This window comes from Diadema setosum, chromosome 7, assembly GCF_964275005.1.
Source record: "Diadema setosum chromosome 7, eeDiaSeto1, whole genome shotgun sequence".
NCBI lineage: Eukaryota > Metazoa > Echinodermata > Echinoidea > Diadematoida > Diadematidae > Diadema > Diadema setosum.
In genome coordinates this window covers 17,566,071-17,590,122 of record NC_092691.1, presented here as the reverse complement: position 1 = coordinate 17,590,122, position 24,052 = coordinate 17,566,071, and the positions used below count along the sequence as shown (strand labels likewise).

Here is a 24,052-nt window from a genome sequence, read left to right as displayed (position 1 = left end):
CCATTCAAAAGTTATGGTCTTTTTTAAATATCGATGCAATCACTGCTGGATGAGACAACTACGACAATGTATGATGTCACATGCATACAACGATAAAAAGAAAATATAAGTGAATTTCACAAAACTTTACTTTTTGAAAAAGTGCACATTTCTTCAACTTGCTACTGTTGTATGTTAGGGCAATATTATTCACCCTGCCTTCCAAAAGGGAGAAGTCAAGTGTTCTTTTGTTATGCAAGAAAAGTGAAAATATGTTGAATTTTCTTGATACTTTCTCTATATCCTTGTTCCTTGTACACGTGTGACATCACAAGCTATAGAAGTCTTCTCATTCAGCTTTGACTGAGCAGAAACTTCAAAAATTCATAACTCTGGAACGGATTGCCTTATTTTCCTCAAACTCTCACTGATGTGTTTTACTCATATTGCTGTATTTACTCAACTCTCGTGTCTATTGAGGTGAACTTGTCCTTTTTCGGTCCCTTATAGGGTTATTTGAGACCAGTTTGTGTCCGGGACCTTCTGTGAAGTTGATGGGTAAAATTACTGAACTAAAAAAAAATTTCCCCATAAGTTCACACAAACGCATTATGCTGCTCTCTTCAGCTGGGAAACACAAACTGTTGTCTTAACCAAACTGTAAAAATTTGCTAAAGATTAGTATGAATTACAATCTAAAACAAAATATGAGCTGGTATCCACTATCATGAAAGAGAATAACTAAACAAAATAACAAGTAAGAACTGAAAGAAAGAGCTTATATTTGAAAATTAAAGCCATGAGGAAAGACATGAATGTTCACAATTGTATTAGCTAACACCTGAGAAGTTGGGTTGTCTCTGTGTTGTGTCACCTCCAAAACAATAAAATGATTTTTTCTTATCTTATACTTTTTGCTCTCAAAAGTGACTAATATATATGATTTGCTGTTAATTTTCAAGCAATTCAGAAATATACATAAAATATATTTTAGTAATGTCAACAGTTTAAATGAATCTGGTATATAGAAAATTTATCCCAGATGAACCAAACACCTTTCACCAGTATCATTACATTTGTATGGTGGCTATCAAGAATGATGAAGAATTCATGAACATCCTTGAATTAATCTATTTATAATACTATGTGCAAACAAAAACATAATACAAGTCAAATAAGAATTTTTGCTTTTGGCATTCATAACCTATGTCCCCACCAAAAAATTACAATGGTACCCTCCGCAACGATAACTTTAAAGATAGTGAATCAATCTAAAATACAATTTGAGGGATTGAAACTATAACTCATTGCCCACACCTTTAATACAGAAAACCCCATTCAATTTGCTTCAGAGGTCAAAGACAAATGAGGATTTTTGTAGAGCATGTCAGGAATCCCTTTCCTCCAAGTTCTGTATATTGTGTTTACACATTAATATGCAGTTCCAAGAGCATCCAAGTGCTAAACTTGGAAGAATCAGACTCTTGACATCCTTTACAACAATCCACATTTCTTTGAGACCATTTAACCAAATTGACTGGGGCTTTCTGCAAAATAGAGCTAAGATGTTATAATTTAAGACCCCAAAGTAGATTTTAGCTGATTTAATCATATTGGGTGCTATCAATGCAAAAGTCTAATTGTAATTTTTTTTTTTTTTTTTTTTTTTGGGGGGGGGGGGGGACATACTATATGAATACTTGAACACAATGTTAACATTGAATGTCACCTCCGAAACAAAGTTATTCTTCCCTGGTGTTGTGGAATAAAATGTTCTGAGAGCAAAGAAACATTACTAAAATGATCTTACACACTCATTTCAATTTAAGGTAGAAAATGGAATGCCATGTTTCTTCAGGTTACAATATCTAGCTTTAAATATGTCCGTCGTATTCTTACTGTAAATGAATATTTCAACACAATGATAACATTGAATGTCACCTCCGAAACGAAGTGATTCTTCCCTGGTGTTGTGGAATAAAATGTTCTGAGAGCAAATAAACATTTATACTAAAATGATCTCACACCCTCATCTCAATTTAAGGTAGAAAATGGAATGCCGTGTTTCTTCAGATTACAATATTTAGCTTACAACCTTCGTCCAAATGGAAGGCAAACTACCGGTGCCCATGCTAATTAATGAAGTGTAAAAAAACACTTGTTCTGTGTGGTTTATCTGCTTGAAACAGGAGTTAATTTCTTGTTCTCGAGTTATAATTATCAAAAACATTGATAAAAAGAAGAAGTTTTGTGTTATTGTCACTTATTCTCAAAAAAACTGAGTGTTAATATTAATGTCACCTCCGAAACATTCTATTATGTTAACTGTCACCTCCAAAACATCCATGTGTGAAAAATCCAAGATTTAAAGAAATGATTGGAATTTCATTTAACCTACATAGGAAGGTAGCCTTTCTTAAAGACTTGTTATAGTATAGAGTTTGACCTGGCTTGCCCTCCAATAAATAGTTAAAATCTTAAAAATTGCATGTCAATTGGTATTTTTACCAAAAATTTGTAAATCTCATGTATTTTTTTTTAATTCACTTTATATTCAACCCCCAAATAGTTTTGATTCACAAACTATGTATTGTTGTTAACCATATAAACTTTGCATGGTGAAGTTTGACTACAGAGTTTTGTCATTATGGTGCAATTCATGAAAACAAAATTTTGCTTAAATTTACTTCAGGTGCCAGGGTTTTCCTTAAATTACATCAATAACTCTTCAGCTTTAAGGTCTGAAATGTTATTTTTTCAAAAATTTGAATACTTTCCAACAGGAATCAAACAGAATAATGAAAAAATATTTTGTTTGAAATTTTGACCCTCTGAGTACAAAAGTTACACCACTGATCGTAAAAAAGGCCATGTGCAAACTGGACAATCAAACACAATGTTTAAAGTACAAATACATGTACATGAAATCAAGACTGTGTTCTGTCCTCAAATGTCAACAATGACAAAAACAAGACAATAGCAGAATCTATGTAGCACTGCTGAAGTACATGTAGCACAGCAAAGATGGATCTCTAGCCTCCTTTGTTTTCTTTTAACACACTGCATATTGAATGTTTAATTAGCACAAATAATGTACAATACAGCATTTACCATTTGTACTCGGTGAAAGGATGAAGTGAACATGATATCATGAAGTTGGAAAGTTGGAATCCTTTGAACAAACTTCTAAGCTCTCAAATGGTTTTGATGAGATCTGATTTCTGTGTTTATTAAAGGGATTGTACAGTTTTGGTTGAGACCTAATTTCAGGTTTCTAACATTTTTTGGTGAGATAATGAGAAACCTCTTATGAAATATGAAAGAGCATGTAATTCTATGAGGAATTCAACGTTTATATGATGAAAATTGGTTTTGAAAGGGCTGAGATATCCAGAAAAGGGCGATTCTAGTAAAGTGTGGGACCCACACTTTATTACGATCGCTTTGTTTTACTTTGTTTTTGGATGTTTCAGCCATTCCAAACCCGATTTTCATCAAATAAACTTTCAATTCCTCTTAAAATGGTATGCTCTGTACTACAGTGTATATCATAAGTGTTTTCTTGGTATCTCGTTGAAAGTTAAAAGCCCAATTCTCATCTCCACCAATACTGTACCATCCCTTTACATACAGCATGATTCAAGCACTGAAATTTTCAAATCAAACATAATCTAGTCAATTAATATAGAAGGTCACACTATGAAATCTTTCACCTTTGCCTGCACATGCAATTACTTAGAGTATGCTATGACTAAGTTTTCTTCTGTCAAGTAATTGTAAAATGCTGAAGATGGTTCAACAACTGACAACAAATACAAGTTTACTGTGATTTGGAGTCATCTATCAAACTTAAAACTCTGATGTGGAATAGACTTCATATAACTGATGCCCATTTTATATGATTGCAAGTAACACTAATACCCCTTTCATAAACTCATCCTTCTATTATCCGCATAAGAATAATGCGGACAATTCAATAAAAAATGCGTTCACAAACTCTGAAAATAATCCGCATTATTTTTACGAGCGCCCGTCCTGAAAAAGGCGGATAATTGTCATGGTGACTGCACACGTCCCTCCTACGGGAAAGACAGGTGACGTTTGACCGCACCCCGGCAGTTATCCGCATTATTTGGGTTTGCGTTCATAAACTCAAAATCTGGTCCCGATGCTGCTATTATGCGGATAATAGAAGGGTCGAAATAATGCGCATTATTCTTTCCCCGCTCCGATTTTACGACCAAATGTTGCGGATATTATCCGCATTATTGAGTTTATGAAAGGGGTATAATTCTCATTTGGCTTTGAAAGGTATAATATGTGAACATGTACAATGTAATTCAATACAGGCGACAAGCAGCTTAGCAATCCCTTTGGGTATGTAGAATTTTATTACATTACTACAGACACGCTATGCATGTAGGCTATCTGCAAGTAGTCTCAATCTAAGGATGAAAGTTCAGATTTATATTTGTTGTTTTTTGTTCTTTCTTTCTTTGAAAGCAAATCTGGAAGGGAGTTTTTAAACATGCTCAGTAGAATGTAGCAACATGCTTTATCACATTGAACATCACCAAGCAGTTCGACACAAACCCAACACAGTACATTCATCAAAACTTTCAGGCATCTTCAAGCCAATATAACCCATTTCAAGGCAAAAAACACTGACACTACGGTGTAGTAAAAGGACAGTATCAATACATTTGTACATAAATTTGGTTAATTTATAATGCACTCCCTAGCTGGCCTTGGATGCCAATAAACTATAATGCACTGTTCTAATCATAGCCCAGAGAGCAATCCAACTTGTCTGTATCATCAGTCATTGAGTGGCATTTATGCCACACTGTGATAAGTTGATTATTACACATTCGTTCAATTCTGTGGGATTGTGTCATTTTGCATAATTAATGGGGAATAGTTCTGCCCTTAGTTTTAGTTTTCAATCCAGTATTCATGCTGGTCCTTGGATTTAGGCCACAACTGAGGTGAGACAGTAGTCTGCACTGGTGTCTCAGGATCAGACCCAGCTTACGAAGAAATCCACCCTAAAAACAAAATGAACTTCAAAAGAAAAAGAAAAATATTCTCTACAGAATGATACAAAAATGGCAAAAATTTGATAAAAATAAGATATGACATTTTGAAATGGAACCTTTGTTAAAAAAAACAATTCTTGACAAGTCCTTATGAATATTCAAATGAGTGAGTTGATGACATTATACCCTCTCAATTTTTCATGTACAGTATATCACCTATGAAATTCTGAAAAATTGTTACCTTTAGCTATTACAAGTTAAAGCATGTTACCATACCAAGATATGGTAACATATCTTGGTACGGTAAGGATATCACAGTTAACAGACTTTGTTCTTTTTTATTTGGGGTGGTTTTCAGACAAGTTTTATATTCATACAGCTGGACTATGAGATTTTTTTTAAATTTCTGAATATGAAATGAATAAGAAAATGTGAGAGCATGACATCATCAACTTGCTGATTTGAATATTCATAAGGAACTCATATAATGAACTTTGACCCTCGACCTTTGACCCATGACCCTGAAATTGCCAAGAGAATCCCTGTCAAGCAGTTCATGCAAATGTATCAAGTTTCATGATACCTTAAGCCATTTCTGAGAAATGGAGGAAAAAGGGAAATCTAGCATTCTCACTTGATCTCTGACCTTTTGACCTTAACCCTATGGCCAAAAACTTTCTCAGAGATCTAGAAATACATATACATGGGTACACTAAGTTTCAAGAAAATACCTTAAGGCATTGCATAAGGGAGTGAAATTTTGAGGATCCACCTTGACCTCTGACCCAGGACCTTTGACTCATGATCCCCCAAAAGTTCCTATTGAAATTCAAGCACACAAGCCATTTCATGTACAGGTACATGCATGGCATGCAACATTCAACAGATCTGAATATATGTCAAAGGTGATCTTTTATGGACAAATAAGAGCATTCGATGGCAAAACTGAGTGTGATATCTCCTTCAGGGAAGAGAGTGTTCACATTTTCACAGGATTCTATAAAATGTATTCACATGGTTCATATGATGGCCTTTGGCAGGTAGATGTACACTGCATTTACAAAGTGTGTGCGAAACAATTTATAGCCTTCTGACATAGGCCCAGAGACGGCAACTTAGATGTATACATTCATAATCAGAGATACATTTTTTTTTTCCAGGAAAACAAGGAAACTCAAGCCTTCAGAAATAGCTTGTCAGCATAAAATCATCCAAGCATGTACTCGGTAGCTTTATTGTGAAAAGAAATACAGTTGAGGGTCATTTCCTGCATGGCCATTATTATCATCTTTATTTCTTCACTGGGATGGCATGTTAATCATGGCTATTAGGGCACGCTATAGGTGTAAGTACTGCATTGCCATTCTTAGAGAGACATTGTTCTTTCTCATGTGATTTTACAGTACACTGCTTAAATGTGAAATTATAATCCTACAATCCTAATCCTAATCCTATAATCCTAAAAAAAAAAAAAACCTAACAAAAAATATCGCACAAAAGTAGATACGCATTTTGTCTCTCAAGTGCAAACAACTACATATGGGGGTCATATACATCTTTGGGCTTTTTTTTCCCCTCCCTCTTTCCTTTTTGTAGAGTAGGAAAATTGGGCAGACATATTACTTGTATAAAAATTACAATTTCTGCTAAAAAGGCCAATTGTATGACCGAGAGAGAGAGAGAGAGAGAGAAAAAAAAAAAAAAACTTTGCATCCTAAAATATATACCTTCAAAGGTCTGGAATTGCAGTTAACTTGAGAACCTTGCTCCATATTGCTTGGGCTCCCAAGCTTGAAATGGCACTAATATATTCACACTGAAGTGATGGATCACAGATGTGACATGTTTTCATCAGGTCCATGCTGGACTTGAGCACAACAAAGCATGGTTTTCCCATCCCACTTTTGAGGTTGTACCCACCCTCCTAAACATGATACACAGTAAGAGTCTAATAGGTCATGCTAAACTGACTACTGCCTACAGTGTACAGTAAGTGCTCACCAGCAATAAGGCCCCACTATTTTTAACAGAAATACAGCAGAAACATAAGATGTGGCCTCCACAAGTACGCCATCACAACCAAAACATGGTCTTTCCAACCCACCTGTATGAGGACTATGCTTCAATGTACACTGTATGTAGGCCTACATGTAATCATGTATGCAATGTGCCAATAAGCAACTTGAATTAATCAAACTTATACCCCTTTTATATGGCAGCCAATTTCTGGAGCCTCTTCGAACCATTTTGAAAATGTTTTTTGAGGAACTGATCACTCGTCTGCTTACATACTACTTGGGATGCCTGTCAAAGTGAAAACATAGTTTGGTAAGGGTTTGAGAACCCGTCTTGCACCATTTCATATTTGCTTGCAATATATCGGAAGAGTCTACCAAGAAACTTACCTGGCTGACATGATTCGCCGGGATGATGAGTTGTTTCGGAGTATTTTGAGATCAAAATTAAAAGTCAGTATACCGACTTTTATTCCAGAAGGAGCCAGGTTAACTCGGTCTCAGGGACAACTCGGCCCTATTTCAGACACTTTATACGCAGTTAGTGAACGCCATTATTCTATACATAGGCGCACGTTCATTTTGTAGGCGCGCCAAAGAGGTTCTGTGATGCACACATTGTATCAACTCAGCCCATAACTGCGACCAGCCAGAACGCAAAGCGTTCCCATAGAATAACACTGAACAATCCAGAGGGACAACTCGGCCCCACCATCAAAGTGAGGCTGAGTTGTCCCGAGTCCAAGTTAGCCTGACCCCGATCGGATAAGTTCTGAGATCATGCAAACATTTTTGCTTAATATTTCACATTTTTCGTCGTTACCCAACGAATACCTTACAGCATTATTCCACACATTTCTTAGGCAAATACATGTTCATTTTGAAGCAAAATTTGACAATTTTGCAGGCGTACCAGAACTATGTCTTGCTTTTAATATTTCAGTGAAGCAGATCCTGACTGGCTAATGTTCTCATGTGGTATTTAGGTAATGTACATGTAACCAAGTTTCCCTCCAATAAACGGCATGCACTTTTGAATACCACATTTATGCAGAAATGTGACTTTTCTTCACTGTAGGTCCATGGTTCAGTCATGGTCAGTCGCATACTTTAGTGGATGATGACATTCAAGGTCAGTGAAAAGCTGCTTCTCAAAGTGTAAAGCATTTATACTGCAGCCAGGTCTCTTCGAGGCTGCTATACCCTGCATTCACATTGGTCCCCGCATTATGAGGACTCAAAAACAATAATGTGAACACTCACTGGGACTTAAGTATCATATGAAGGTCAAATAATGAATACTCATTGATTTTTTCTAACTGAATGATATAATATTGATTAGGAATGATAGTAACAGCCCTAAAATTCTGTTGAACACTGTATTTATACCATTTCTAGAATTTAAAAGTGGTGAACGTACCTCACATGGACAGACAAAAATGTAATAGTTTTGTCTGTCCATGTTATTTACACTGTACATGGTACTATGTTCACCACTAAGTTTAGAAATGGCATAAAAACACCATGTTAAATAGAATTTTAGAGCCGTTAATATCTTTTCTAATCAATATTAGGTCACTCAGTCGAAAACCAAATTTTCAAGGAGCATTCATTACTTGACCTTACTATGTTTAACAGTACAGGTGTACGTGTAAGCCTACATGTACATTGTACAAACTAGATGTCTCTCTAGTTTTACAGATGTTACCCCAAAATTTTTCATTCTGGCAAAAATTCTAACAGATTGCTTCTTTGAAGCAATTTTGGGGCCAAGTTGTATCTCATTAAACTGTTCTAAAATATCATATTGTATTGGGGGTAATGCCACTGGAAACAGAAAATAAAGTAGCATCCCTGAAATATACCCTTTTACTGGATGGAAATGCCCCAATGCATATTGAAGTGCACACAAAGTTATCAAATCATACAGCAATACAGCAAAACAATTTCATTTCAGTGAAGCATTTTACTCTGAAATAAATAAACTTGTATGCTGCTCTTAATAACTACCTTTAAGTGATAAAAGCTTGATTGTTCACTTCAAATGGTTATCACATAATACAGTAGATTGCAATTTTTGTTTCATGTGACGATTGACTGTAGAGCTTCAATTTGATCATATCATAATATTCCACATAGTTCCATTATTTCTTTCTCATATAGTCTTCTCATACCTGCAGAGCACACCTTAGAAAACATGGTGGCGACATTTGACCTCATATGTAATAAAAGGCTGAATATTGGGGTAGCATGACCAAAACTAGTACAAGTGTACAGGTCAAGATTTGACAATGATATATAAATATCTATAAATCTACCTTTGTACAAAACTTGAATGAAATCAGTTAAGAACTGTGGCCAGTAAAGTGCAGACAAGAAGACCCTCAAAAATCAACCATTTTGTGTGTAAAGATGGAACAAGCAAGGACACTAATTCCAAGAGTTACATGTACAGACAGCTAGATTTGTAAATAATACACTTTTATATCAAATGTGGAAAATATCCATCAAGAGGGCTGCACACAAGGCACAAAGCAAAATATGGTCTTTGGTTAAATAAAGAACATCAGAAAGGGAGAGGCATCCCTAAAAACAATAAGGGGTCCAAGTTTCATATTGAGGTACCTCCATGCGAGCTTCGAAGAAAATTTATCCAGAAATTTTAACGCTAGAGCGCACACAAGAAATATAACATGGTGGCTGCCTTAAAGGGAAGGTAAACCCAAAGAGCAATGTGGATTGAGTGAAAGCAGCAACATTAGTAGAACACATCAGTGAAAGTTTGAGAAAAATCGGACAATCGATGCAAAAGTTATGAATTTTTAAAGTTTTGGTGTTGGAACCGCTGGATGAGGAGACTACTAGAGGATATGACGTATGAGTGGACAACAATACATAGAAAATATAAAGGATATTCAACAAAAATTCACTTTTCTAGAATTATGAAAGAGCAGTGGACCAACCACTTTCAGAAAGCAGGGGGAATAATTGCTACCCTTAACATGTCAATATCAAGTTGATGGAATTTGTAATTTTCATGAAAAATGGATTTTTGTAGTATTTTCTTGATATTGTAGTCCACTCATACGTCATAACCTCTAGTACATGTAGTCTCCTCATCCAGCGGTTCCAACACCAAAACTTTAAAAATTCATAACTTTTGCATTGATTGTCCGATTTTCTTCAAACTTTCACTGATGTGTTCTACTAATGTTGCTGCTTTCACTCAATCCACATTGTTCTTGGGGTTTATCTTCCCTTTAAGGTGCTATCACACATCGCCGGTTTAGATGGCGGTTCATGGCGGTTCTCAAACCGCCGTGAACCGTGTCCCAACGATGGTGGAAAGCACTTAAAGGACAAGTTCACCTTCATAAACATAAGGATTGAGAGAATGCAGCAATATTAGTAGAACACATCAGTGAAAGTTTGAGGAAAATTGGACAATCGATGCAAAAGTTATGAATTTTTAAAATTTTTGTGTTGGAACCGCTGGATGAGGAGACTACTAAGGCTCGTGATGTCATATGAGTACAACAGTATAAAGAAAACGTAAAGAAAATTCAACATATTTTCACTTTTTTTCACATAATAAAGGAGCACTTGACGTGCCTCTTTCTAAAGGCAATAGGAATAATATTACCCATAACATATGTCACTAACGAGTCGAGGGAATGTGAACTTTTTTCAAAAGATGAAATTTTGTGAAATTCTCTTTATATTTTCCTTATATTGTTGTACGCATGTGACATCATACACTGCAGAAGTCTTCTCATCCAGCGGTGACTGCACAAAATCTTCAAAAATTCATAACTTTTGAACGGATTGTCCGATTTTCCTCAAACTTTCAATGCTGTGTTCTACTAATATTGCTACATTCTCTCAATCCTTATGTTAACTAGAAATATCACTTAAGGTGATTAATACCCCCGCCCCGTGACGACAGTCTTACCCAAGGAATGATCTTTCCTTGATCTTCTGCCATTTAAATGCCGTTACCATGGCAAGGCAGCTTCTGACACGTCCGAAAAATACGTCTTGCACATCTTCCCACCAAGACTATTGTGTGTGCCACATTTCATAAGCTTTTGTCAAAAACTGAGGAAGTAGTTCAATCCACAAGATCTTTCCTTGATCTTCCACCATTAATATGCCGTTACCATGGCAACACAGCTTCCGACACGTCCAAAAAATATGTCTTGCACATCTTCCCACCAAGACCAATGTGTGTGCCACATTTCATGAGCTTCAGTCGAATACAGAGGAAGTAGTTCAATCTGCAAGATCTTTCCTTGATCTTCTGCCATTTAAATGCCGTTACCATGGCAACGCAGCTTCCGACACGTCCAAAAAATATGTCTTCCACATCTTCCCACCAAGATCAAGGTGTGTGCCACATTTCATAAGCTTTGGTCAAAAAACTGAGGAAGTAGTTAAATCCGCAAGATCTTTCCTTGATCTTCCACCATTAATATGCCGTTACCATGGCAACGTACTTTCGGGTACTGTCAAAAAATGCGTCTTGCACATCTACAACCAAAGGCACACATCTGTACCAAGTTTCATGGAAATTGGGCAAAAACTGAGGAAGTAGTTTGCAACACAAAATTTTCCATCATTTTGGCTCATAATATGTGAGCTGTTACCATGGCAACATACTTTTTGTCACTGTCAAGAAATGTGTCATGCTGACCTATATCCTAAGACAAACATTCAATATGAATTCCATAAGAATTGGAAGTACACTGATGAAGCAGTTTTGCCATGAAGCATTTTGCCCTATATTTTACCAATAACATGCCGTTACCATGGCAATGTACTTTTTGCCACTGCGGAAATATGTAGGCTTGCACATTAACATATTCAGATGAACATCTGTACCTAATTTCATAAAAATTGATCAAAAACTGCGGGAGGAGTTCGCGACGCAAGATTTGTACCCATTTTTGCCCATAATATGCCGTTACCATGGCAACGTACTTTTGGGTACTGTCAAAAAATACGTCTTGCACATCTACAACCCAAGGCACACATCTGTGCCAAGTTTTATGGGAATCGGTTGAAAACTGAGGAAGTAGTTCGCGACGCAAGATTTGCAACGGACCGACCGCCCGACCGCCCGACCGCCCGACCGCCCGACCGACCGCCCGACCGCCCGACCGTCCGCTGATTCCTATATACCCCCTTCAAACTTCGTTTGGCGGGGGTATAATGAAGGTGAACTTGTCCTTTAAACGCAAAGCGACTACGTTCTCAACACATTTTGAACACGGAGCAAATGCGGATTGACGCGGTAGTAACACGGATCTCCCCGGAAGGTGGAGCAGTCCATACCAAGCCCATGTATTTGGATGCAATCAGAGCCCTTTCACTTGTTTTCAGTGGGCTACAACAAGGAGCGTTTTGCTTTGTTAGGTAAACACAACTTAAAAGAAATTATGAAACGTTGTAACCCCCTGTGTATTTACAGATTGACATAAGTGATGCAACAAGCAATTATCTTCAAGTTTCAACATGCTTTTTTTTTCTCCCTCTCTTTTAATTTTTAGAATATCTGTATTAACTGCCATTAAAAAGACATACATATCAGAGCAGAATCCAACATAGTTTACAAAGTTTCCTGTTCATTTGCAGGTTTATTTATCAAGTGATGTACAAGTACTTGCTTGTTTCAACATCTTTTTTTTTTACTCTTTCTAAATTAAGTTTTCACATATTTCGCGTATTGAATTTATGATCTTATTGATTGTTTATCCATGTTTTCACAATATTTCTCCTTCTTACCTTTCAGAGCTCCTTGTGAAATATGAGCCTATGAGAGTTCTTATATCGTCAGGGGAATCTGTATGTGATACCCTCCATTACAACAAACTACTATGGCAAATGTAGTTTATGACGCTCCAGAACTGTGTAACAGCATCCCAAGTGATATAAAACATGCAAGTTCCATCAATAAGTCCAAAATGTTTTAAAAACTTATCTGTTAAAATAGTAACATAGTGAGTGTAGATGATGATTTAAGCAGCATGTTACTGTTTTTGGAATTACCTTTTCCTGTATCTTTTTGTTCCCCCTCTAAAGTGCATAGAGACCTTGCCAAAGGTATTATGCGCTATATTATAAGAACGGTAATGATAATAATACATGTATATACAACTGTAATAATAGTATCTGTAACAACAGTCAATAAAAAAGACATACGTACATTATACATCATCAAAGAAGAATACATTACATGAGCTTAGTTTCCTCTTTATTTACAGGTTCACGTAACATAATAATGGTGTTTTTTTTTTTTTTTTTCAAGTTTCAACATCACTTTTCCCTCTACTCTCTTAAGTTTCAACATATCTGCATCAACATGCAGTCTTACAAAAAGGGATACATAATCACAAAAGGAGAACCCACCACATTTACATAAGTCTTCTGTGTATAACTTATCAAGTTCACGTTGCTGGCCATCTTAAAAGCTGTTAACCTTTAATAAAATTATGAACTTACCTTTTAATGTAAATGATGTACTATTCAACATACCTAGGCCCCCAAACAACTTTTTGAACATTAAACTTTCTTCTTACTGTATTATGTGTTAAAAAAAATAAGGAAACTATAGCATTCAGTATATTTACCCAATCTTGTATTATGGGTTCATCTTTGCTTTTTTTCTCCATTTTTTATTGCTCCGCCACGAAGTGTCGCCGGAGGCATTATTCTCTTTTAAGTTCATTGTTTCTTTTCGCTTGAAAATTATGGCGGTGTTAACACGGTATTATTACGGATCTTGCGGTGCAAACACGGAGGATGCCGTTCTTTACACGGTGAACGGCGATGTGAACACGGTCCAGTTCAAACCGCCAAGACCGCCACGAAAAATTAAACATGTTTGATTTTTCTGGCGGTTCCCCGCGGTTCTCGGGGTTCATGGCGGATGAGTGACGGATGACCACAGTTTGTGTACGGTGTAAACACGGTCTTTGGCGGACTACGGCGAATTGCTGAACCGCCATGAACCGCCATCTAAACCGGCGATGTGTGATCGCACCTTTAGACTCTCTAAAAAGTGGAACACTGGGTGCAGCATCACCAAAAATTATGAACCACAAACCTCAGTAGCAAACTTGAACAAAATCTGTCTGGAGGTGTGGTTAGAAGAGGGCACACAAGTAGACTCTCAAAAATCAAATTCTTTTTGTGTATGAAAAGGCACAAGCAAGGGCACTAAGTACTACCAAAAGTTGTAGGCAGCTAGATTTTTGATGATATACCTAGACTGAACAAATCTGAATAAACTCTGTTCAGAAATTTGGTCAGCATCTATCGCAAACACAAATGTTACATGGCGGAGGTGGTGGGGTAACACTGCAAAGTATATTGGTACATTGTAGCGTATCCTCTGGGACACATACTGGGGGAAACATTAATCTGCAACCAACTACATGTATGGGTACTGATATCTCACTTAAACTTGTAGAACTTTAGGCACATTTGTCTGTATGATCAAATTCATCAGATCATACAGTTGATATTCAATATACTCCATGTTTAAAACAGCAGGGTACAAGTATGATACTAGTAATAGTAAGATCTGTAAGTTTCCATGTTTTGAATTTCACAAAACAGGAAAAAATGCAAGGCCTACATGCAGGAGTGTATCATCCAAGGGTGCACGTAAAAAAAAAGACAAAATGTGTCATTATAGTAACTCGGAACTCTTCTAACAAATTTATAACACACACACACACACACACACACGCACACACAAAACAATGTTGCCTTCACCTTATAACTCTTATCCTCTGTCCACAAAATGTAGAAAATTCATCATTACTACATGTATGTAGATGATAACAACACTACAATATGTACAATGATGATGAAATGGATAAAAAACTTATGGTAATGCACAGCTTGACCTGGAGGTTTGTTGTCAGTTCATTGGTGTGGCTAAGATGGTGAAGACCCTACACATCGCTTGACCATACTGACAGCGTAACCAGTATGTAATAAAGGAAATTCTGTGTACAGATTGGTGTAGGATCACAGGAGACCAAGTGAGGTACTGACATCATCACTTCTCATTTGCATGTGGCTGTGACCAATATCACTACTTCCCTGAAAACACATGAAGCTTCATAACCACTGTAACTTTCTCAATCTGTCTGATTCCACTCAAACTTCTACATAATGTATAGAGTGTACATTGTAGCTTTTTAATGTTTTATGCTCCCCCACCCCCAAACAATCCTCAAATTACAATTGTACATCAGAAAATTATCATTTCTGAGAAATCAAACTGCAATGATACAGTATACAGGGTACTTAAGTAAATGATACTCTACATAAAGTACTTTCCAGTGCAGTGAACAAATGTATTGTGGCATGCACCTGCATTTTGCACAGTATAATGTTCTGCACAGTATAATGTTCTAAACAGTATCAGCTTTCAATTCATTTGCAGCCAGGCTTCACAAGTTAAAAAATTCATGATTTCCACAAGGTACTTATAGTACTTAATACATTGGTCCTGTAAAAATAATTAACATCCAATGACTGAAATGCAATTTGATTCAGCATGAATACAATCTTCGTAGTCAATACTTGGAAGCTGCTACACATGCAGAGCACTGAATACTGAATTTAATACAACATAAAAACCTGTATTATGGCAGAATTGTAGCTACAAAGAATACAAATATGCATGTTTCACTTTCTTGGACTGATTGTGTACTTCCTGTATACTGTATCTACCCAATAAGGTATATTGTACATTGCATTTAATAGCGATGGCCTATTTTGTTATGAAATCAGTTATTTCGTTGATGAAATGACTGATTTCGTAACGAAATAGGCCATGCAACACTTGAAGCCCCATTAAAAACTACGGTCTTTGTCCATGGTTTAAACCATGGTTTCAATTGTACCACCTTCGTGAATTCAGGCCATAGAGACTGATCGATAATGTACAATGTATCATATCATAAAATGAGCAGACTAACAGTACAATAGCAAGATACAGCTTTGTAATGCTATCATGCATTCCAGGGCATTACAAAATACGCAGAAGGTACAAAACTACAGAACCATGTGTCTCCCCAACTAGCCCGAATGATGAGCATTCGCATATTAAGCAAGGGCACCAAACTCTGAACAGGTACATTTGTACATTTTGTAAGTAGCCATTTACACTTTGTAAGTCAGATGCCAAAGACAAGTTGGCGAGTACCGGTAGATTTGTAGCACCCTTCACTGTAATACTATCTGCCAAGTGTAACCCACATGAATACTATAGCAATCTAGTATTTTGTTACCAAGTGGCATCTTCAAGTAGAGTTCTGTTTGCACCACTGACAGGGGTATTCAAGCTATGAATAATGCTTCATTTTATTGTTTGGGATTTTAAGTGCACAGTGAGAAAGTACTACATGTACAACGTATGCATGGTACTTAGTACTGCTTTTCCAGTTAATATGTGAGGGTTGCACAGGTGTAATCACTGCACTTATGATGGAATAGGAAGGGAGAAAAACTACAATGTAGGCCTAAATGTACATTGTATCAAAGACAACTACCACATGTACAATTGTACAATGTAAGAAAAAGCATTTTGCTGCCAGATCTTTCCTTGACCTTTGACGTACATTGAATGCTTTACTTCAAAATCAAAATACATAATAATTCATGTACACTGTATGCCTGATGCATTGTTAGTACATTGTACATTTAGGATATATACTTCAGGTTTGTGACTTTAAATGACCCAAATGTTTTAGTGGTCACAGACTATTTCTGAGTCTAAGGCTACAACTTGTAACAGATCAACAGATTTGAATCACCCACCACACATACTACAGTTGTAAAGTGTATGTACTGTACAGTTGTACAGTACATACACCATACTACCCCTTTTTAGACCACAGGGTATTTTGATTAGAATTGAAGTTGATCTTAAGAGTTTTCAGATCAAATCAAGATTATGATATAATCTACAAAATTATACATGCCACTTGTTTCCCTGCATAGTTTTATGAGCCTTTAAGAATCCACTTCACAATCACATTGTTATCAATAATAAACTTCCTTTGTCACTCATATGACTACAAGAAAAAGTCTCTGAAGTTTTCATTTTCATTAGAAAGTTAAAAAAACACAGCATGATACCACAATGTGAAGTTGATCTTAACTTTTAAGTAGACCCCCCCCCCCCCTTACCAGGTAGCCATACTGTCAGTAGCACTACAATGTACGTGTATTTACTGCACTTGGATGGATAAAAGCAGGAAAGCAATGCAAGGAGAGGAGATTCTACTAAGTTGTACACTGTAATGTATGATCTAGCCCTTACTAATACTATGCACACTGTGGAAATACTGTATTGTACGTGTACATGCTGGCATTGAGTTAGCCTGTTCAATAATTACAAACTGCAGGGTTTGCAGCTGTTGAAAATTCATAATGCATTGGTTGAACATGTTGACAGTGATTGTTTAAACTGGTAATAACTGACCATAAACTGTACCAAGAGCAGCATCTTGCACAACTGTCACTCCACAATTCATGGGCACACACAACTGTACTGTAGGTGCCTGAAGAATATCAAGCAAATGCATCATTAAAGGAATGTAACATTTTTCAAAAATATTACCAGAAAGAAATATATACAATAACATCCCATCACTTGTATTTAAGAAGATATCTTATACAGTCTGTTTAGAGTTTATTTATAAATACCCTACACTGTTGTAGCGCAATGTCCATATCCTATCACTATGACAAACACTTAGTCAACTGGAAGGTGGGTAAAAAACAGTAACCAAACTAACATCACATGTCTAGACTGAATAGTAACAGATGTAAGGTTAATGCAAGTGCAGCAGGGCAAGGATCCTTGGTGACCGACTGCCGGTTGAAATCCTGATGACTCATACAAAACTTGGTAGCATACAGTACTCCTCTCCATAATAACACTCATTATTGTGCTGCCTATGCCATACAACTGTACAGTTTATGATAAGTGTTTGTCTACATGACATCATTGCGATTACTTTACTTTTGAGGCCCCTTTTCCGATATGCTTTTACAGACATACAATGTAATCTGTGGCAATTCTCATTTTGAAATACAATTTAAAGAAAAAAAAATACTAATTACACATGTAGATTAAATTTAAAAAAAACAGTGTCTTTATCATTTTACTCCCAACTAAATTGGTGAAAGGAATTCTGTCCACTTGGAAAGCAAAGGTCCTTATCACTACAGTACAAAGTCAAGCAGGATCAATAGATAACCATAGTGTATTGTAAACAGCATAAAAAAAAAATTAGGTTAGTATATCAGATACAAAATATCTGACTACATTTCAAGAATTTGCTTCCACTGCACATACAATGTGAGCTAGCTTACAGCACAAAGTACAATCAAATTGGAAGAAAAAATAATATCTCACATAAAAGGAAATCTAAGCCAAGACTAATGCTACTGTAGCAATGAACAATAATGATCATAATGTTCAGCAATGCCATTCTGCAAAAATGGATAAGGGTCAAACTTGTTTTTTGATAGTTATTGCATAGATCTACACTTTTGGTACGTTGTATGTTTACAGTGTATACGTGTATTGTCTAATATCCAGTAGCCGTGTAGTTCTACTTGTAATTGCAAAAAAGCTTGTGACAAATGTTGAATCTTTACTCTTTGGCTATACTGAGAAGGTGAAGACAATAAAGCATACAAATTCATGTAAACAATGACAGGATGTCTTGAAGTATTTACAGTAACACGCACAGGTTGGTCAGCAAGGCCATTTTGACAGTGACAAAGAAACTTATACATTGTTATAGTGAGTTCTCATTGATGACAAATACCCAAAGAGAAATGATTCACACCTTACCATGCACAACTGTACACAATGTAGGCCTACAAGTACATATGCAACACTGACTAACTGGAAATGTTCAGAATTTTTTTAGAATACGCATTACAGGTATGTACATAAGTTCATTGGAAAAGGCAGTTAGCATTACAGCATCATTGGTATCCCTCCACACCTCATAAATTTGTGTTCATATTACACTGTGGGAAATCAAAACACTTAAAAGTAATGTTCTGTTCAAATTCTACAACATGAATGCATTATGAGTCCATTTCTTCCCTGTCAGAAGCTATAGCTGCCAGAAAATTGAACACTGTCATGGTAGTCTCATAGATTTTTACAACACGATTTGATTCCAGATTTAGCCAATGTAACCTTGACACTTGAGCCATGACTCTAGCAATGATTTGCCTGTAGAGACTGCTTAAATTGGAATAAATTCAAATATCTTGTGTTGTATGCCAATGTGTGTGTATAAGGTGAAATATATATTTACATGCACAATGTACGCCATGTATGTGAGCTGTGCCTCTAGTCCTTAATTATTATCCATTTATCAGTAATGGTGTTATTAGAAATAGAAAAGGAAACTATGATCATTACTGTACATCTTGCCCATCTTAAAGCATGAACATATCAAACATGTACAATTTAGCATCTGGTTTCCAGACTACATTGTACATGTACAATATGTACAAACATGTGTAGGCAATGTGTATGTATTCTACTGTATGCCTTTTAAATATTACTCTGACTAGAAATGCATCGAGTGACTTCAAAATTTCCATTGCCAGTAATGGTTCTAATGTCACTATTTACAGCCTGAAATCAGTTGGCATGAGCGGGGTGGCCTAAAATAACAATGACTTACGTCCACTACAGTACTTACAGTAACTGTAATGTGTATCATGCCGTCTGCTAAAAATGAGCTACAGTGCTGTACAGCACATTTGCATTAGTAATGTGTTTTCTTATTCACTATTCAAAAGCCCTTTGAAATTATCTAAATCCCTATTTCAAGTGAAATGTTGGTGCTAGCAATATGGCTTACAATGTAAAAAATGTCACACAACTGTAATAATCACAGTATCTAAACTACCTTTGGGACTGTAAAACCTAATCATAACACATTCTGACAAACTTGAAGAAATGATAAATCTGCAATGTCGATGCAAATGGGCTATACACTGTATAAACTGGCCTTTGAACTGAATTAATATTAAGATCACACAAGAAAATAGAAGAATCAAGAAAGGTAGTTGTACTGTATTCTTCAGAGTGAGAGTGATAAAAAATTGAGATGATTTCATCTTGTGAAATGCTGTGAGAGCCAACATCAAAGTAGGAATGATAAAAAGATCCTTTTCAACTTTGCAGAAGAAGGGTTTCCTCTCTTTCTATAAAACAATTGTACAACCAACATTAGAATACTGCAACTCGGTATGGTTCCCAACACTGAAGGGAGATGAAGACATGCTAGAAAAAGTCCAGCTAAGGGCCACAAGACTTCTTCCTGAACTGAAACAGAAGACAGAATAAATCCTTCAAAATTCTTCCAATTGGCCAGTAGTTCAACAACAAGAGGTCATGATCTCAAATTTGTCAAACAATGTCTCTGTTCTAGTCTGAGGCAGACTGCTTTTTCAGTTTTTAAAGACATGTAAACTGGAATGCCTTACCGTACCTAAGGAAGTCGTCAACACTACCATCATTAACCAATTCAAGTCTTCCCTAGAAAGATAGTTAAGAAACAATCCAAACCCTACTATTGAACCCTACCTGAGACAGGACAGAACAGTAACGAGGAACAAAAAAGCTTTGTTTCCTGTCTCTATATCCAAGTATACCAAGTATAAGTAAGTACAATGTAGAGTACAATTTGTAAGTATTTTTGGTGTTCATGCACTAATGACTGTTTGTATTGCTATCATTGCAAGTATAGTGTGGTTTGGGGGTTTAGATGTACTTTGTTTGGCCATATCATGCAAAACAATTCAAGGACTTGTCTATTCAACATTTTGAATAGGGTCTGTACATGTACAATTGTACACACAGTAGATTTCTTAACCCGTTGCCGACGGGCTGATTTTGCTACAACACGTATTTCTCATAGATGTTATACATGCCGTAGTATATTCGGGACTCGTCCTCAATGGGCTAAGATGTGCTTGAAAAGGCAGCAACTGCCAAAATGCAAACTCAATCCTGTCATTCGTAGAGACTAGAATTCATATTAAACATGCTAGAAAATATAATTAATGGTGAAAAACACTGATGACTATATCTAAATTGACAGCTTAAAAAGTTGAAAGGGGTATCAAAAGTTGATTCAGGCAACTTGTGCCAGTGTATTCAATGTTAGACATGTTAATGTTCACAATGTGACATAGAATCTATAGAAACATAGGTAATCATGTAGAAATGCACAACTACCGTTCGCTTCGCCGTTTGTCAATCAAATTTTGTGCAGCTATTGGAGATGCTAAATTGAACCATATAAGAGATTTACATGGAATTAGAAAGCCAAAAAGGGAAGAAAAATGAGAAATCAGAGCTGAAAAGTATGTCGGTCGCGAACATAATCTCCAACGTAGTAAGTAGTGCATCTATTTCGCAGAGAATGATGTCAACGATTATAATCGATTCTGGTAGTCTCTAATTAGCCACTTACAAACAATATCGAACACGACTTGTGCAATATGTGTAGGCCCTATTTTCTTTTTCGTATTTTTTTTCTCATTATTTTCATTTACAATATCTTCACAATCTTGATTATCACTATTCAAATTATTGATACAGATTATTCATACCAGCATTTGGACGTCCTTTCTTTAAAAATTGTGGCAAGTATTGATTTTATCATGACAAAAGTTCATAATTTAATTTGAATAGTGTTGAAGGGAATACACTATGTAGAATGAGGTTGAAGGAAAAGTGGAAGAAAAAGGTAAGGCTATTGATGGAGAGAGAGAGAGGGAGAGAGAGAAATAGAGAGAAAAGAAGATGAGAAGGAAGTTGAATTCAAAGGGGATTTGTTTCTAGTAATCTACTGTACATACATACATTGTAGGCCTAATAATAATAAATTAATGAGAATAGTGTTAGAAAAAGTGTAATATAGTGAAATTCTTATAAAGTGCTCATTCTACCTAAAAAGATACTCATGGCGCTGTGGAAACAGAATATTGAAATTGACATGGTAATATGTTTTTAATTTATAAGTTTGATTTATAGTATAAATAATTGTTTTTATGATAGTATTTATTTTCCATTTCATTTTTCTAATTATGTATGCAAGAACTGCAACCCCAGTATTTGCTTTTGTTTTGTAGTAAAGGTCCATTTTATTGTGTAATATTCATGATGGATAATTTTCATTTTTTTTCACAAATCTTTTGTTTTGTACACATATATCCTTCCATCAGTTAGTCAGCAAAAAATGTTGACAGCTATAGTTATACAGTCACACGCAGGAGAAAATTAATTAAAACGATAAAAAACAGACGCATCAAGATCACTTTCTTTCTTCCACTTTTTACTGTTGAGCCGACGTAATTATTGTGGTTAAACACCAAACAAGCGGCTGTATCACAGACTACAACGATCGATTATCATCGTTTATCGCTCATCCACATAATCGATCACCCATCATGCTATGCAGTATGCTACACAGCCGTCGATCGGTGTACTTTTGAGTCAAAATTAGCTACTTTTCTTCTGTAATTGGCTATGAAATTTCATGAAACCGTCAGATATGGTCTATCTTTACATTTCTGATAGCCACAAGAAGTTTTCATTAACAAATTAAGGAAGGAAATGGTAGGTGTGCATGGTGTGCATTTCTACATGATTACCGAAATGAAACATTTACATAGGTCTGATAAAAGAGCTAATTAATACAGTAGATTTAAAGTTATATAAATAATAATCAATTGAAAAATTGATGAATTTATTTCAGTTGTTCAATACCTTTTTAGAGACAGGGCTGCGTGGTTCACCCATCTCATTCCTCCTGATGTTTACACCAGCTTCAGCCCCATTCCCTCCATCACTTATCTTTCGGTTTCCATTGGCGTTGGTTACAAGATTCAATGCACCTGCTCCTCGAAACTCAAAATCATCAGTGAGTCCAGCTCCATCATCCTCTGTACTATGGTGTCTGTATCTTTCTGAGGTCTGACACTCGCCTTGGCCTGGTCCAGAGGTGTTTCTGTGGTACTGTTGATGTGATGAGAGCCCTCCTGCATTAGAAAAGCTGCTAAGACCGCTCGCTGCTTGCATTTGTGCATTGTCCGATGTGAGGTCGCTTAAGGAGCCGGATCCGTACCTGTATTCGTACTGTAGGCCCGACCTACCCATATACTCTCCTCGAGCGGGCGGATTTTTCTTACCGAAAATCTTAAAAAGCTTCGCCATGATGACTTCAGCGGGTCACTTCTTTCGACTCATTCCGTTCTGCCTGGAAATCCTTCAAAAATGGGTCAGAATGAGATTAGTATTTCCACTTTACCACTAGCAGATGGATGATTTCGGCCACTTACTCGGGCAAAGTCACACTACATAGAAATATACTGGCTTCAGAGAATAACACTGAGATCATGTCAGTCATTGTCTGCGTATCATCCGTACACAAAGCTATCGAAGAAAACGCCAGCATGTGAGATGAGTCAGAACAACGACAGTGTAGTGTAGACGTTTATCGAAGCTGCGATATATCACGGAATGCAAGCGCGGAAGAACCACAGCAGTGCATGCAGTGTGAACAAGGGATCTCCTCAGCATCACCATTTCTTTTTCTCGCATATTGGGTTGAGGGGGTGATTGCTCGTAAATCCGCTCTTGGTGTAAACTCAAAGCTGAACTCTACCACAGACAAGCGCACTGAATGATAATAACAGAAGTATCATATCTTGAAAAGAAAACAGATTGGAGGTTGATGTGCTTAATCTTTGCCACTTCAAAAAGTCAATAAAAAACAAACGTTGTCAAATGTGTACATATGATAATTGTACGATTACACCGACATGCTAAAATTGAGGAACTACATCACAAATTATCAACTTCAATTGGAATACTAGAAAGTGACAAGTACTGTAGAAATTAGGAAGTCATTTAGGCCTGTATGAATTGGAATAGGTGACATATATATA

The 24,052-nt window shown here is 36.4% G+C and overlaps 1 protein-coding gene across 1 annotated transcript in view; it reads right to left on the bottom strand.

The window, feature by feature from the left end:
• The window catches only part of LOC140230435 (uncharacterized), an 87,021-nt gene extending 63,622 nt beyond the window's left edge, over positions 1-23,399 (bottom strand). Inside the window, exon 1 of the mRNA XM_072310589.1 lies at positions 22,872-23,399. Coding sequence (XP_072166690.1) covers positions 22,872-23,318 — 447 coding nt within the window. The 5' untranslated portion in view covers positions 23,319-23,399. The remainder of the gene's footprint in view (positions 1-22,871) is intronic.
• Positions 23,400-24,052: the final 653 nt, after the last annotated feature.